Source organism: Filicampus tigris, chromosome 8, assembly GCF_054856515.1.
Source record: "Filicampus tigris isolate MCC_2025a chromosome 8, RoL_Ftig_1.0, whole genome shotgun sequence".
NCBI lineage: Eukaryota > Metazoa > Chordata > Actinopteri > Syngnathiformes > Syngnathidae > Filicampus > Filicampus tigris.
The window spans coordinates 8,400,865-8,418,946 of NC_141224.1; the positions used below are offsets into that span (position 1 = coordinate 8,400,865).

Consider the following 18,082-nt stretch of genomic DNA (forward strand, 5'->3'; position numbering starts at 1 on the left):
AACACACTGACACTATCAATGGTATTTGTTAGCCGGTTAATGGTGTTTAACATCGTGTGTTATCATTATGCTAGCACAAGCAAGTTAACGTACGTTACATATAATTCTCTTTGTTTTGTTTAGTAGACAGAAAACTTAACTTTGACTAGTAACTTAAACTGAGTATGGCATAAAACAACTTGAAGACACTTTTATAAATAGTTGTATAATATTATTATTAATATAATTATTAATAATATTATTAATATTAGTAATAATAGTAATGAAGTGGTGTCTGCCATTTATTATTATTATATACAATTAATTAATAATATTATCAATATGAATAATAATATTAAGTGGTGCCTGCCTTGGTAAGTGAGTGCACCGACTTAATGTTTTTTGTATTAATATTAATATTATTAATATTAATAGTAGTAGTAGTAGTGGTAATGGTAGTAGTGGTAGTAGTATATTTTACTCACAGGAGAAAGGCCCACGGGAATGCGAGGGTTCCAGTCTTCGGGCCGCACGCTGTTACAGTCTTCTCGCCGTGGCTGCACAAAAGACAACAACACTGTCATTTATTTAAAATACACCACAATGTGTGCACACAGACACACACACACATTCAAAAAAAGCACTTGGAATTGTTGTACTCTGTGATTTTGTCCTGGCGAGGAGGCAGAAGGATTAAAAAACAAAATCAAATCATCTTCATTCAAGGCGTGTTGCTTCTTGACGAGATTCCTTTGACGAGGCAACAAGTAGCCTGATAAAAGCGGAGAAACTATCAGCATATTAATCATGCTCTTGCACGAGTGACGTCGGCGTCAGATTTGACTGGTAGGCGAGTATTACTGTTAGGACAGTGTCGGGTTAAGAGGAATATTCGTGAGGCTGTGTTCTTGTGTTCTGACCAAAAAACATTTTGAAGCTCCACATATACTTCAGATTTTTCTTTTTTAATTGAACCAAAAATTACATGGAGCGATTGTCAAGAAAGAAGCCGCACCCCACACATTATGCCATAGTTGAGTTGCTTTGGGGCGTGTTGCTTGGTGTGACGTGGTTGTAGGATTAGGGTAGTGTAATATTAGACGGTAAGATTAATGTGAATGCATGTATTCATTTGTTTACTTATTTATACTCATTTATTGAACCTTTACCCATCCAAGCAGTGCAATTGAGAACATGTTCTCATTTTCAATGCCGACCTGGCAGCAGAGGAAAACAACACAAAAGAAAAGCAACAAGCAACAACAAATTGTAGACTGTTGTTTACTTATATAGTTTCATACGACATGATGTAACATCACAGCACATTTGAAATAAAATGTTCTAAACAGGCTAAAAGCAGGTGCAGTGATTATGTACCATTTCCCACACTAACTTTTTAAATGAAGATATGGGATGAATGATGCAGTGGTTAGGGTCAGGATAGGGCAGGGTTAGGGCAAAAATTACAGTGGTACTGGAACTCGTCATTCGGAGCTAAGTGTTATGGCGGCGGCGTGCACCAGCGCCGCCACATACCTCCGCATGTGTTTTTTACAAGCCTATAAAAACCTTCCTCTGTCTCGGCCTCAATTGCCACCCTGCATGATTTATGTGTGCATATTCATTCTGCATCGCACCATATATGAGAGCCTGGCAGATGGCCAGGAGTGAGTGTGCGCGTGAGTATGGGTGTGCATGCGCGCGTGTGTGTGTGTGTGTGTGTTTGTGGCTTTGTGAGAATTGCCTCATGTAGGTCTATATGAGAGATGTCAGCAGGCTTTAAATCACGCGGCTAAATGATATCAGCCCGCAGATATTCCACTGATGTTGATTTGAAAATAAGGCCGCAAATTAAAAAGGCGGATTACTTTTCATGTCATCACACCGCCTGTTTGACAGCTTGCTAAACAATTTTTTGTAGTAACGGTGAAAAGACTACTGTAATAAAAAGATGGATCAGGTGAGTTACGTTTTATTGCTAACAACGCTTACTATCAAGACGACATTTGGCATCGCAGCTTCAGACTGGATTACACAAGAAGCATGACATCTCCATTTTAAGTATAAGGGTCCCCCCTTTTATTAACACTGAAGTATCCAAAGTGTGCCTCAATTATACAGAAATTTACGAATTTACGAATAAGTGGGCTTTTTTTCCTCAAAGAGGTTAGGGTAGTATTAGTGCTACAGTAGTGAAGGGCTCAGGTTAAAGACAGGGTTAAGGGACAGGGTTAGGCCAGTATAAGTGGAGGTGAGAGTAATGTAGGTGTAATGTAGGTCACGTGAGGCCATGTTGCGCTACTTGTTATGGCAAACAATTATGAATAAAATGGGTGCTTTTCCCTAGGCTCCTAAATATCGTAATGATTGTACGATGGACTGCAAGAGTTAAAAAGGGAAGGAAAACAACAAGGATTCTCAACAAACACCCTTGTTCTTTGACTTGGGTGTTCTCTCCCGTTGGCTGAACTGACACTTAAACACAGTTAGGTCTGAATGTGAAGATGAGCTTTCAGCCGCAAAGTGGTCGGTCCCACTGAAGTGCAGCTCCACTGCTTCACAATCACACTTTTGACTTTCTGTGACGGTGCGCAGCCATTTAAAAAGAGGGGCAGGTGGGGGTACAGTTTGTAGGCGGGCGGCTATGCGAAAAACAAGACAGAGGAAGTCATTGTGGGCTGTTCTCAGCGGCAGGATGCTGCTGACAAATGCACTTCTCCTCGCACGTAGTGTTCCTTTAAACACGGATCACTGACTCAAGTTGTGTAGTTGTACATTTGGGCTTAATACACTGAGTGAGAATCAGCTAAGTGGAAAAAAATGCAAAGTACAACCATTGTTTCCTTTGCGGAGGATGTGGAAGTTATGCTATGCAGTATTGTATAACAATGTTCAATAAAAGCTGGTAAAAGTCACACCGAATTTTCTATTTTGCCTGTAACTGATCTATGTAAATAAAGGCTATCTGCAGGTTTAAGCAGACATTTCAAGGTCATTTTGACCATTTACATTTAGGTTCCACAAAGGCAAACTTATCATAGAGATCTTGTCCAACTGCCACCAACCCTTCGCTGCACAGTGAGATACGGGCTTTAAAAATCAACATTTTAAAAATCCAACCGATGAAACCAGTTTCACTGAGCAACATGAAATTTGGTAGGCGTGTCTTATCACGACTAGACCAACAAAAAAGACTCAAGAAGCCATATCAGAAAATACACGGGAGGTCTGCCATTTTGGTGTGAAGTGGAAATTTTGGGGTGATTTTGGCCATTTCCAGGGCCCTTCGAAGACTAACCTGAGAGATTTTGCCATGGCTAACAAATTTGAAGCCTGCATAGTACACAGATGGATGATGGTAAATTGTGAAAAAGTTGAATTTGGTTTCAACCAGTCATTTTGGAGTCAATTTCAGGTACCCTTCAAATATAAACTCCTCCTAGAGATTTTGTCCAGTTTTGGAAGCCACCAAATTGCAAAACAGTTTTCTTCAGGAAGCCAAGTTGGAAAAGACACAGAGGAAGTCAGCCATTTTGGTTTAAAGGCCGTTTTAAGGTCATATTTACAATTTGAATGCATTGACGACTCTTAAATCAGTCAACACAAAGAAATTGAATGGCCGCACCTGAACAGGCCGGCTGGGTGGTGTGCTGATGAGCGGGGCAGCGCCCATGGCGGATGCAGCGGTCAGGCTGCGCTCCCTTTCCTCCTGGTAGATGCGGTCGCGCTCGGCCTCAGGGAGCTGCAGGAAATTCTGCATGGCGCGCAGGTTGACCAGCAGCGACTGCGAGGCTGTTTTCGGGTCCTCTTCTTTGCGCAGGATCTCAGACAACAAGCCCTGCGGGACGCCCAGACAAGGGGAGTTAAAGAAAAAGAAAGAAAAAAAAAAGCTTGTCACAGAATTGTTGGTAAGCACTGGATGTGTCCTACATGTGAGAAAAGTGTACCATAGTCTTCATAAGTGGCCAGTGATTGAAAAGTGGTCAGGTTGGCAAGATGGACGAGGCCTATGGTGTGGCAGAAAGTGTGGCAATTTCTAGCAAGTAGAGGTTTGCATCCTTCTCGTGGCGATAAACAACTGTAGTCTTTATGTTCTAGGGGGAAAAATGGTTAGGATGCTACTAAGAGGCCGACAGCAACATTGAAGGAGCTGCAGGTTTTACTGGAAAGTACTGGCTGTGTCCTACATGGGAGAGCAATCTACCCTAGCCTTCATATGCCAGGGAAGACACTGGTCAGGGTGGCAAAACGTGAGCAGCCTAAAGTCCAATTTTTTGGCAAGTACTGGCTATGTCCGACATGTGGCAACAACCTATCATAATCTTTATGTGTCAGGGAAGAAAATTGGTCAGGGTGGCAAAGACATAATGGGCCAACAATACCATTAAAGAAGCTGTAGCAATTGCTGGAGCGTAAAGGCTGTCTCCTAGTTGTGAAAACAATCTACCATAGTCTTCATATGACTGTGAAGAAAACTGGTCATCCTGGGAGGATCGAAGAGGTTTACAGAAACATTTAAAGGAGCTGCGAGAAGTGATGGAAACTACTGGCTTTGTCCTTCATGGGACAACAATCTAACATAGTTTTCATTTGCCAGGGAAGAAAACTGGTATTGTAGAGGAATCAGACTCTAAAATAACATGTTTTTGAGAATAAACTGATGATTAATGATCATTTGTGGAAATGAATTAGAGTGAAACTGGTTTCAAAGCCTTGCGGGCAATCTTGGACATATTCTTAGACGTGAGACACAGCTGGCAATCAGCAAGTCCTCTTGTTTACTCGTCAATAGTCAACCGTGGAGCATGATTGGCCCTTTTTAGCCATCTCTCGGTCGCACGCTGCGCAATTCTCTCACAGTCAATCGGTGTGATTTGCTTTGAAAACAAGGTGACGGAGGCAATGTGTGCTGATTTTTAGCCACTTTTTAGTTTACTCTTCAACATCTTGTTGTGTTGTGGTAAAAGGGGAAACTGTTTTTTCACTATTAAATGTCCACAAATGATCTACAAGTAGACTCTTCACCGCATAATTATACACTGGGCCCTTGTTATTATTCTTGCCTCAAACAAATCGCAATTTTGAGGGCTTCCCCATAGTAAAGAATTAAACAAATGAAACCAAAATAATCCAGCCCTCAAGCCAGTTGTATTTGGCAACATGAAATTTGGTAAGCATGTCGTTCATGAGTAGACCAAAAAAAAAAGCCTCAAGAAGCCATTCTTTGGAAGACACAGGAAATCGGCCATTTTGGTTTGAAGTGGCCATTTTTGGTTCATTTTGTTAATTTTCAGTGTTCTTCGGCTTGGTAGCACCCCATGTATTTTTTGCCTTTTTTTTCAGCCGCAAAGCCAGTTTCACTGAGCAACATGAAATTTGGTAGGCATGTCTCTCCTGAGTACAATAAGCCCACAAAAAAGTTTCAAGAAGCCATGCCTGAGAAGAAAATGGAAGTCAGCAATTTGGGTTTGAACTAGCCATTGTAGTGTCATTTTTGGCCATTCCAAGGTTGTCCTTCAAAGGCACACTTGCCCTATAGATTTTGTCCAATTGCTAGCAAATGGGTGAGTGGTGTATGGCAGCAAAGTTGGACAAGTCGCATAAAACACAAAGCTTGAGTAACTCAACAAGGTCAGAGCCTGTTTCACTTAGCTCTTTCTCATTCAAAAATTCAACAAATCAAGTGGCCATATGGTCAATTTTGCCTTTTCCAGCCAGGGCTCCTTCAAAGATGAACTTGTCTTGGAGATCATGTCTGGTTGCTACCAAATTTGAAGCACGTACACTAGACAGATGTCAGACACTAAAATGTAAAAGTTTTTTTCCATTGCGTGTGGGTGGAGCAGAGTAGCCACATTTGATGATTGGCCATAAATCACATCTTCAGCTCCTCCCAAAGCTTCCCCGCGACACCTCCACCTGCACCTCAGCAGCCATTTTATTAACCACCCCGCCCCCCCAAAAAAGAGCTAATAAATAATCCTCCAAAGACAAACTCTCAAATGACACACAAGGCCACATTCCTCCATCAGCACAGATAACAGATTGTTGTTTGTGTGGGAGACAGTACATATTGTACTACGTGGGGAGGAGAAGCACAAGGAAAAGATTCTTATCACGTTATACTTTCATTTTTTGCACATTCACGCTGAGGGGGTGTCATAATGGTGTCGTACATATTCACAAGCAAAACACATGTTAGTAAAAGATGAGAATTAAAAATGAGGAATAAAATAATAAAAAGACAATTAGGCTACATAAAGTATGAGTATTAAAAAATGACCTGCAAAGACATCTGAACACGGTTTAATGGGCAAATGGGCAAAACAAATTCATTTTTAGAGAAAAAAAAATCTCTGTTGAAAAAAATTGGGAAAATGTGTAGTTTTTATCTTGAATAAATCAGACTTTATTCATATTCAAGATTCCTAAAATATACAAATTTTGTATCTCCACAAAATAAGACTTTTCCCATAAAATTACAACTTTTCATCTAAACAAAAACACATGCATTTTTTTCTTATTATTTCTTATTTATTTTTTTAAAATATGACTATTCTTGTAAGATCACAACTTTTTTTCTCGAAAAAAGTACGAGTATCTCCCAAAATGACTGTTCTTTTCAGAGTACGACTTTCCAAATATCTGACTGGCAATTTTGTGGGAACGTTTTCCCAATCGGCAACTTTTTTCTTGAAATACGGATACCACTAAATACGGGACTTTCTCAACATCTCAAGCTTGTTTTGAAATGTGACGATTCTTGTCAGATAATGAATTTTCTCTCAGAAAAAAAAAAAACTTTTTGCATTTTTCTCCTTTTCAGTGTGGCTCTGATACTCCATAACAAAAAACAATTGACCACGGATGGAATCAAATTGTATTAGCCCTCACCTGAGTTCTGTTGAAGGCCACTCGGGCGAAGACGGCCTGCGATATGCCAGCCCGCTTGAGCTCGTCACGGACCCACTGGTAGATCTCGGAGGAAACCTCAGTGTTGGATCCCACCTGGGGCTCCAGGGGCTTGGCGTGCGAGTTCCGGTTGACGGGCGGGTGGTTAAGGTACTGTTGCGACAGCGACTGCTGCGCCAACAGACGGTTGACGGCGTACTGCTGGTTGAGGATCTGTGCCATCACCAGCTGCTGGTTGACCAGCTGCGGGCTGATGGGCGTGGACACCAGGCCCGGGTGGTGCATGCCGGGGGGCATTTGCCGTCCGCCTGCCTGGCCCCCTCCGTGCTGCTGGGGTGGCGGCGGGGCGTGGGACAGCGGGGGCACCGGGGACGAGGGCGTTTGCTCCGCTGTGCTGCCCGGGATGGGCTGCTGTTGGGAGAAGCCCAGGTGGTTGTGATTGTGGTTGGAGCCGGGCGGAGACAGGTCGGACAGGCCGTCCATCTCAGCTGGAGGGAAGATGGTAAGAAGAGGATAGAAAATACGGAAATTCAAAATAGTAGATTTACTAAACAAATGGATGAGAAAACTATGAATGGCATTTGGGGAGACACTGGCTCATTTCCCAATCATAACATTTGGATTTTTGAGCAGGGCAGCAACTTTTTTAATCTTAATGCCTGTCTGAAATGCTAATTTGAAATTCCAAGCCTGGTTAGAATTAATTCATGACCCCAACCCTAGTCTAAAACCCTGAACTTAGTTTGAAAGACTAGTTTGAAAGCCTAGCCTAGAAAACCATTGATTGAAACCCTAAACCTAGTTTGAAAAAATTATTTTGAAATGTTAAGCCCAGTCTGAAACTCTAACCTTAGGGTGAAATACTAATTTGAAACCTTAACCCCAGTCTGAAAGTCTAACCTTACTCTGAAACCCTAAGTCTGATCTGAAACTCTAATTTGAGACTCTACCCGAGTCTAAAACAATAGATTTGAAACCCTAGTTTGAAATCATAACCCTAATTCGAATCCCTCCTTTGAAACGTTAGTCTGAAATGCTTATTTGAAATAACCCTAATTACAAACCCTAATTGGAAATCAGAAACTTAGTCTCAAACCCTAAAACTAATTTGAAACCCTAACCACGGTCTAGAAATCCAAATTTGAAATCATAACTCAAGATCAAAACCCTAATTTAAAACTGCAGCGTGAAACCCAAATTTGAAAACCCTAACATTGGTGCGAAACCGTCATTTACAACCCCACCCTTGGTGCTGAGGCCACAATATCATTAATGGCAAGAGTTTGTTTAAAATATGTTCTTAACTCTTAAGATTGTTTATCTTTGCCGTCGACGTTTGCGCTTTTGTCTTTGGACGTGAATGTGGCCTTTTCACAGCAGTGCGGGGGCCACATTCATGCGCGAACACCTCCACACTCCGCATTCATTCATCCTGATGAAAACGGCGCTACGACGTACAGTTTTAAGCAGATGATGATTAAAAACGCGTGGACCTTTTCCAAAAATACCCACAATCGTCGCGCCCGTTTCCTGACTGTCAGTTAGCATAAAGCAAGCGGCCGAGATGAGTCTATTGAGCGTTTGTCAAAAACAAATGACGACAGAAGGGGGGTGAAGGGGGTTAGTGGGAGGAACAACAACAACAACAACAACAACAAAATCATCTTGGTAATAATCACGTCTTCTTTGCCCCGTAATCCCTGCCATTCCCGGGTCTCTGATGGTATGACTTGTATGTGTATGTGTGCGCGCGTTACTGCTGGGGGGCATTGCCATGCAAATTGAACAGAGAAAAGGAGCATGCAGTCCCCGAAAGACGGAGGAGGAGGAGGAGGAGGAGGAGGAGGTGGTCCTCCTGTGGAATGGTGCCACAAAAGATCCCTGGATTAAAGGCACAATGGGAACGTGATGTGGGCCGCAGGGGTGAAGAAGTGAATGAGGGGGTGAGGTTACGTGAGAAATGAGTAGGGATCTGATAAGAATTTACTGAATCTGATACCATAATCGATACTGCTGCAAACCCACCCAGTAGTCTTAATCTTACAAGAACCAAGTATATTTTAGAGCGAAAAAAAAGTCCTATTTTATGAATAAAAAATAGGAAAAAGTCCTGTTTAAAACATTCACACCTATGGACAATTTAGAGAGTCTTCAAAGAAGTTAACATGCTTGTTTTTGCATAGTAGACATGTTAACTACTCCACCAATATGATGCATATTCCTGTCATTTAAAAGTGTTAAATATCTTCTTTTAAAAAACAAAACAAAAAAAACATGAATCCATTTCTTTATGTAGTCGTTTTTCTATGGGAAAATAAATGTTTTCAATTGCATTTGTAATTGTTTTAAGTTCTCATATACAGTACATCCATCGGTCGACTATTTGAATTGAAAAAGACTGCCATACTCTTGTATTCCTTTAAAATGCTATTAATTGAGTTCATTGATTACCAATCCTGTAATTGATTACACTATATATTTTTTCATAATCGAGTCACCACTACTAATTACACACAAAACTGTGTGGGTGTGGGTGTGCGTGTGTGCGCGTGTGTGCGTGTGTGAGTGCCCAAAACATACCTAGTGCATTAGCACGGGGGCTCTCACGGAGGACGCACGTGCCCAGGTAGCCCTCCAGCTGGGAGGATTGGCGGATGCCTACAGGGGAGGGGAGGGGGCACACAGAAACACACACACGCATGCACACACAGAGAGCAGCGTGGTGAGGGAAGAAAGCGCAGTTAATACGCCAGCAAGGCGTATCAATGACAGCTGTGAGAAGTAAGGTACAATGCTATGCTATCCATGTTAAGAGCAGGCATTCACAAAGGGCTGCGCCCATGTTCCGACAACTTGACGTGATAGCGTCGCAAAAACAGATTATTAATTAGCCGCGCTGTCATCTTAACCAAGAAGAGAAGAAGATTGTGCTAGAGATTGCCAGCATCTTAGCAAGCATTCAGTGTTTGATTTATTTTTTTATGTTAAAGTAACATACGCTGTCCAGTTGTCCTGGGCAGCAATAATTTTTTAAAAAGTGTCATACAACACAGATGTGAAGTCGGTCTAAAAAAACGACACAACTGAATTTTAGTTCATTAATTGTAATACTACAATGTCCTTAAACTGTAAGCTAACAGGTACCAGAGGTTGGTTGGTGGACTCCATGCAACACAGTTGTGAATCAGTAATCAGACACAGTGCTTATACAACAAACATATTTGTGATTCTAACACTCCAATGACCATATATAGGCCAATGGTCCTTGGCTGTAAAAAAGAAAGGAAAAAATTCTCAGGCCTCCATTTGTTTGCAGCGTGATTGGATCAAATCAAAGCAAAGTCAGCTCAGCTGCTAAACACTGCGGCGTAATCTCAAATTATTAGATAACAAGATAAAAATGTGTCGGCCGCTTCATGTGACAGCAGTGAGACAAAGACGTACTTAGTCAGACAACATATTGTGTTAGTGCGCAAGTGAGTGAGTGTGTGCGTGTGAAGGACAAAAGTGTGCGTGTCACATTTTTGTAAAAACCCGCCCCGCCCGGTTCTGCTTACCCATCATATCCTTTGTCTTCTTGAAATGTTTATACCAGCGCCCGAATTCTTGACACTTTGCCGCCGACACATTTGCATAGTAAGTGCTGTTGACAATGGAGGAAATCATACTCTGAAAGAGAGATTGATTGAGAGAGAGAGAGAGAGAGAGAGAGAGAGAGAGAGAGAGAGAGAGAGACAGAGAGAGAGAGACAGAGAGAGAGAGAGCGAGAGAGAGAGAGGGAGAGAGAGCAAAAGAGAGAGAGAAAGACAGAGAGACAGAGACAGCGAGACATTAGAATCCGGCCGTGGAAAGAACAATTAAAGGTGGACTGAATGTTTGTAGAAAAAAAAAAAAAATTTAAAAAGCGGCGAGGAAAAATAAAATTGACGGGAACTTAGAACTTGACAAAATAAAGCAGTTCACAGATGCCAGGCTGGTGTTGACTCCATGCAACACAGATGTGACACAGTTGTTAGACACAGAGCGTATACTGTCCAGTGGTCTTGGGATGGAATAGCAGTTCACTGGTGCCATGCAACACAGATGTAAAGCAGTTGTCGCAAACACTGCCCATAACAACTGAGTATTAGTTCTGTGATGTTTATACTATAAGGACCATATGAAGTCAAAAGGTTCACAGGTGCTAAAAATGTATTTTGACTCCATGCAATACAGACATGAAGCATTTGTGTGAAACAATGCCTGTACAACTAAATTTCATTTCTGTGATTTTAATGCGTGTACAGTCAAGTGGTTCTGGGTTGGAATAACAGTTAGCCGGAAGTTGGGGGCCTCCATGCAACACAGATATGAAGCATTCCTCAGAAACACTGCTTTATATGAGTATCGCTAAATATTAGTTCAGTGATTTTAATGCTATAATGACCATATGCAATCCATCGGTCCTGGGATGGAACGACAGTTCACCAGTGCCATGCAACACAAATGTGAAGCAGTTGTCATAAACAGTGATTTTACAACTGTTTTACCACGACAACGACCATATGCATCTTAACGGTCCTGCCTGGGCTGGGGTAACAATTCCCAAGTGCGGTGCAACACAGTTGTGAAGCAGCTGTCATACAACAAATCTTAGTTCCCTGATTTTGATAGCAGTCTCTCGATGTCAGAGGTCACAGTCTACTCTTTGCAACAAAGATGTGAAGCATATCTCAGAAGCGGTGCTAGTATAACTTCGTATTCGTCGACGGATTTGAATGCCACAGTGACCATCTACAGTCCAAATGTCCTGGGCTGCAACAGCAGTTAGCCAGAAGTTGGTCGACCCCATGCAACACAGATGTGCAGCAGCTGCCAGAAACTGTGCTTGAACATGCAGCGGCGGCGAACAAAAAGGCGACGACGGTACAACAGAGCAAGTTGGCACGTTGCGAGCAAAGAGAGAGGGAAAGTAAGTGAAACACATCAGGCATGCAAGCAGATTGGGTCTGGTACAACAAAGGAAAACCACAAAAGGCCTTTGCCTGTTCTCCTTTTTATCAAATGCCACCGAGTTTGTCTGGAGTTGCTCTTTTTGTTTAATCACACGGCGATTGTGCATCTGTTGAACGCAGAGGAGAGCTTTACCTTCAGAAGGCCGCCGCGTCGTCTTTTAATACAGTAATAATAATCGCAACAGCTGGCTCGGTTTGAACAATCTGTCGGCAACTCGGGCTTCAAGGAGATGGCGGGTCGCGGGGAGCATGTCGGCCACGCGCTCCCGTCTCATCCCATCACATCGGACCTTCGCCCTCCTCCTCATCCTCACCTCCCTCCTTCCTCGGAAATAAGCAAAGACAATCTCCTCCTCCTCCTCCGTGGCGGCCTTTCATTATTAAAATGAACGTTTGAACACCTCGCTGGCCTCCGGGTGAATATCAAGGTTGGCGCGGGGGGGGGTGAGAAAAAACACTTTTCGATCATCATACATATTCAAAAGAGCCCGACCATCTGTTTTCAAATTACAGGTATATGCCCGTCTTTATCATTTTCCGTAATGTATGCGCTGGGGGAGGTTGCTGGCGAGCTCAGCAAGCTCCACCGCAAAGCTGATAATGTTCCTCGCCAACAAGGGGAGATGATCCCTCAACTCCTGACCTCCTAATCACCCCGTTTCACTTTTTGATAACATAATATATCAGAGTGTAAACTTGTGCCAAATGTACGTAAACAAAAGGGACCCCAAAAAATCCTTCCAGCTAGCTACTGGTCCAGAATGCTGCTCGAGCGCCGACTTCAACTACACTACACTGATATTAATAACAGTGATTCCTGTATGAGAACCTACAATCACACTTTGGACAAGAAGTACAAACAAAAATGGGAAAAATAACATTCACACGGCAGCTGATCAGAATGCTGCTACTTGAGAGCCGACAAGAACTACAAGCATACTCCGCTGCTTTTAAAAACAGTGATCCCTCCTTGAAAACAATCAAACTTCAGTTCAATGTGATGGTGATCTTTGTCAAGGATCAATAAAGGTGTTTTATTTTGAAACTTAGCAAATGATCAGACTGTCCAGAATACTTCTACTTGAGTGCTGCCTAGAACTTATATAACTGCAGTGAATCTACGATTTAAAAAAAGAAAGAAAGAAAGAACATTTCTTTCCATTTGCCAGAGACAACATGCTGGATAGCTAGGACACACTCATAAGTAAGAGTGTTTTATTTTGAAAATCAATGGAGAGTTAACCACCAGTTTACAATTTGAGCAATTTCCCTCTCGGATCAACAACGTTTTATTTTGAAAGCCAGGAGATGCGCAGCTGGTCCAGAATACTACTACCTAAGTGCTGACTCGAACTTTTAGAATAGCAGTGACTCAGAGAGAGCGAGAGAAAGCGGAAGAGAGTGAGAGGGTGAAAGAAAGAGAGGGACCGAATGTTGCTACTCCAGTGCCGAATAAAAGTAAACGACATTTCTGTTGATAATAGTGATTCATCAATGAGAGCCACAATTACACTTTAGACAGCAAGTGTCTGTCATCTGTGACGTCAATGTCACGAATGAGTTTTATTTTGAAAGTCATGGAGCACTAAGTGCAAACGCATGTAATCGAAATTCCTCAAATTTGGTATCTAAGTTAGTGTGAGCATGACATCCGTGCATCCATGTACCTGGCAGGTAAGCAGCTGGCCGAGACTGCTGCTTCTCAAGTGCTGACTAGAACTCATGTAACAGCAGTGATTCTATGGGATCAAAACTCACAAAAATTGGACGTAGATGCTTTTCAGTGGACGGCGATGACATGCCAGAGAGGGGGAGACACCATTTCAATTAGGGCTGCTAAGATTAGCCGACTAGTCGCGACTACTATCGGTAACTAGTCGACGAGCAAAATATTTGTTTGTGGCAGACCTAATTTCAAGCTAAGGGTAGTTTTGAGATTGGTGGATTCCATGCAACGCAGGTGTGAAGCAGTTATCATGAACAGTTAACAGCTTATATGACTCAATAATATGTCAGAGAGTTTCAATGCCGGAATGATCATAATTAAGTCCAATGGTCCTGGGCTGGAATAGAAAGTGCTAGAAACAGTAGTCACAAGCTGCTAACTTAATTATTTAAAGGCATCACAAAGATTTTTTTATGTTTTAAATTTTTTTATGCATGGGAGGCCATACACAGAATATTTCCATTCATTAAATATTAGTTCAGTGATTTAATGCTATGATGACCATCTGCAGTTCTACTGTATATGCAACCGGTTTGTAGCATATGTTCAATCAATGTATATCTAGTGACACCTGGGGGAGGGGTAGCCGCCAATTAGTGTTGTCTGAGAGTGGGGAGTATTCGGAGGACCTTTGGTACTCAAAATTGGAGGCGAGCAGGACGAGGCACATTTGGACATGCGGCGTATTACAAAGCCGGCTTTTGTGGCTCTGCGGAAAAACCTTCATTCAATTTGAGTTGAGCTAAGTGGAGGGTTAGCAAGGCAAAATATTCCTTTTAATGGCTCATACATTTATGCATGATGGCCTTCTTTATTTTGTCCTATTGGATTTTAGCCTTTTTATCTCAGCTTTTAATGTAGTGAATCGTAGACGCTACCTGGCTTAGCCTCCCCGAATTCCCCTCCAGCCAGCCGCCCATGTTTTATTTACAGTGTATCTGGGCTAAGGCTCACTCACTCTCTCTTATTCCCTCTCTCTCCCACCCCCCGTGCTTTTCCAAGGCTGGCTCGCCCTCGCCGCCATCTTTGACACAGATGTTCTAATAAACGCTGCTCATTAATCAGTCCTCTCCCTCAATACATCACGCCGGCCGGCTCTCTCACGGGGGGCCCGGCCGCGTGATTGTGTGTGTGCGACACACAACACATATAACAGAACGCTGTGATGCCACCTTGGTGCCATTGGGAAGTCTCTGTAACAACATGTCAACAGGTAACATGATTTTGCACCTGTGTGTGTGTCGTGCGTATAACGTGTGTGTGTGTACGCGTGTGTGATAGCCATCTGCAGCTCACTGAGCTTATCAGCAGGACCAGGAAGTGGCACTGGGCGACTATCGGGCCCCAACATCTACTCCGTTCCCATCTAGGGAGACAGGAAGTGTGTGTGGTGCGGCGTCTCACACAAATGCACACCAACACGCAGACAGGCTAGATTAACACACCAACACAATCGGACACACACATTCCAATTCGGGCAGGGAGCAAAACTGCATTTGCCACATCGCCAACATCACAGCTCAATTACGCCATCCACCTCAACTGGGGTGACCCACAAAACCTCCCCCCACAATACATACACACACTCGCGCACACGCACACTAAGATGGCATTTTGATGACTCTTTGCAGCTGGCGCATCGGTGTCTGTAGATTGGCGGGGTTGGAGCTCGTTTGTTGCCATAGTTCCTGTCCAAGTGGGCAAAGGGGGGCTGCCAAGCTTGGTACCAACCAACCACAGCGCTAAACCCTGATTGGCTGAATGAAACGAGCGGGGTCAGCACGCTTTAAGCCTCCAATGTAGCGGTCTTGGCTAAACGCGTTCGTGGGCATGACACCTACGACATTAGTCCCTGTGTGAATACAGCTATAACTGAGGACTGAAAATGAATACAAACTTGAGTGGTTTGGGCGTTTTGTTTTTTACTATCTTAAATATTTGTTTGTTTATTTGTTTTTTAAAATGATAATTCCTGAATAATTGTTTCGGAGGATATCCACCCAAAGCAATTCTCAGTGTCCTACACTGGTCACCACTCAACCGCAGGGCACAAGCCGTCGACATCGCAGCACTTATACTCACATTCACAACCACACAATTTAGAGTCTGTAAAGGCACTAACATGCATGTCGAAAGTCCACCTAAGCATGGGAGGAATATGCAATCAAACCCAAAATCGCAGAACTGTGAGGTAGACATGCAACCACCAGTGCACTTTGCTGCCATTAAAAAAAAAAATTAAAAAAAACTCCAATCTGGAAATAAAAGGTGACCCCCTATATCACGCTCCCCAACGTATACTGGAGGTCAGGGTAACAGAAGATGAGCCAAAAATGTCTTTGGTCAAATAGTACCCAACCGAGATGACAGATGGCAAAAGCACGGCATCGATTGTGACGAAGGTGCGAAGTCAAAACAAAGCAGGTTCCCTTCATGACCTTGTGTTGCCTCGATGGCAACAAGCTGTTGCCTCTGAATAATAGAATACAAACAGGAACGTCACATTGTGTTTTTCTGCACTTGGTTTATCGAAATAAAGCAATGACGATTGACTGCTGCTTTGATAGCATTGCTAATCGCGACGCCAAATAAAATATAAAACACAATTCATTAATAAAACATGTTTTCATTGGTCATTTTGATATGGAATGTATGGATTTATTTCTAGGGATCCTTCAAAAAGCAACTAGTCTGCTGTTTAGCACCCACTGGAATCAAGAAGATTCAGCCTCCAAAGCCAGTTTCACTTTGCAACAAGATCCTCATGAGAAGATCCGCAAAAAAAACTGTCAAATATCCATACTCAAAAACATACATGAAGCGGACATTTTAGCAGTAATTTCCAGGGATCCTTCAAAGATGAACTTGGGGCGCTGGGTAGCAACCCCTGGAATTTAAAGTCAATTCAGTCCCCGAAGCAAATTTAACTTAACAACTTCAAATTTCTGAAGCACTGACCCACAAAAAAGTCAAGTAACCATGGCTGAGAAGATACAGGAAGTTGGCCATTTTTGTTTGAAGTAGCCATTTTAGGGTAATTTCCACAGGTCCTTGAAAGTACTAGAGATTTCATCCTGGTTTCTACAGAATTTATAGCATATACCAAACAGATGGGCAACACTATTATGAGGGCTTTCACATACTCAAAATTCACCAATTTCAAGGTTGATCATTAAAATGGACTCTGTGGCATCCCCCAGAAATCTTTCAAAATCGGTCATCCAAAACCAGCTTTACTTGGCAAGATCTAATTTGGTATGCTTGTCCATCTTGAGTAGCCCATAAAAAAGTCATAAGGAGCCACGTCTGAAAAGAAACAAAAAGTCTGCCATTTTGGTTTGAGCATTAATCTTAGTGTAAATTTGGTTATTTCGAGGAATTCTTAGATTACTACCAAATATGAATGCCCTATGCTAGACAGATAGATGACGCCAAGTTGTGAAGACGTTTAGTTTTGTCAATGGGTGTGGTCGAAGCATGGCCGCTAATTTTCACTTATCCGCATGAAATTGGGTAGTCAGGTCTTTCATGAGTAGACCCACCAAAAAGTTTCAAGAAGCAATGTCTAAAAAGAAACAGGTAGTCACTTTTTTTGCTCAATTGGGTCAATTAGGCCTTTTCCAGGAGTGCTTCAGGCGAACTTATCCTCGAGATTTTGTCCGATTGCCACCGAATTTGAGCGAAATATACTAGACAGATGGGCGACGCTAATTTGCACAGAATTTGCATTTTCGTTGTAGCGTGTGGACAAAGCATGGCGGTCATAAAGAATAACCGAACAACTGTAATAAGTCGTTCGCAGATTGTTCAGATTGACCAATAGCCACTAAAAAAAAAAAAAAAAAAAAAAAACTATCAAAAAAATTATTGTAGAGTCCAAACATATAGAAACATCTCTCCGGCTCAACTATAAGCACAATAATAGACATATTGTTAAAATAATAAAAAGGAGAGTTGAAGAGGTCTTCTGCGCTCACTTGAGAACTGACGCAGTCTTCAATTTAATTTAAAATTGGTGTGTATGTGATAATAATAAAACGTGACTGCGTGCTTGCCAGCGTGTGCGCGTGTGTGCGCACTCTCTTCTGAGCCTTCTTCACATATGGACCGTAAACAGGGTGATTACCAGACTGGGCTGGGCTCCGCCTGAACGCCACCCAGGGACTCTTTACATCATCAGCGCACTGCTCATGCCCGGCTAAACACACAAACACGCCGCCGCAATGCTAAAGAACACACACACACACACACACATTGCACAAGAGGGTCTCCAGGTGACCATACGCTAGCATGAGAGGAGATCTGGTTGCACATTTACTGACAATATGCAACACAATGAAATACAGTTTGGACTCACGTATCGTGCATATGCATTGCACAAACTTTGCATTGACGCGCGCTCACACACCCACACGCACACGCACACAGATATATGGCCCTTCGTTGCATTGAGTCCAGTGCTGCCACCGTG

General features: G+C 42.6%; 1 protein-coding gene across 5 annotated transcripts in view; it reads right to left on the reverse strand.

The window, feature by feature from the left end:
* satb1b (SATB homeobox 1b) overlaps positions 1-18,082 on the reverse strand; it is a 78,718-nt gene that overhangs the window by 22,675 nt on the left and 37,961 nt on the right. For all 5 annotated transcript variants that reach the window (XM_086037162.1, XM_086037161.1, XM_086037159.1 and 2 more), the window contains 5 exons: positions 10,449-10,560; positions 9,472-9,549; positions 6,874-7,379; positions 3,605-3,817; positions 465-536 (listed from right to left, as the gene is read on the reverse strand). In XM_086037162.1, coding sequence (XP_085893288.1) covers positions 465-536; positions 3,605-3,817; positions 6,874-7,379; positions 9,472-9,549; positions 10,449-10,560 — 981 coding nt within the window. The remainder of the gene's footprint in view (positions 1-464; positions 537-3,604; positions 3,818-6,873; positions 7,380-9,471; positions 9,550-10,448; positions 10,561-18,082) is intronic.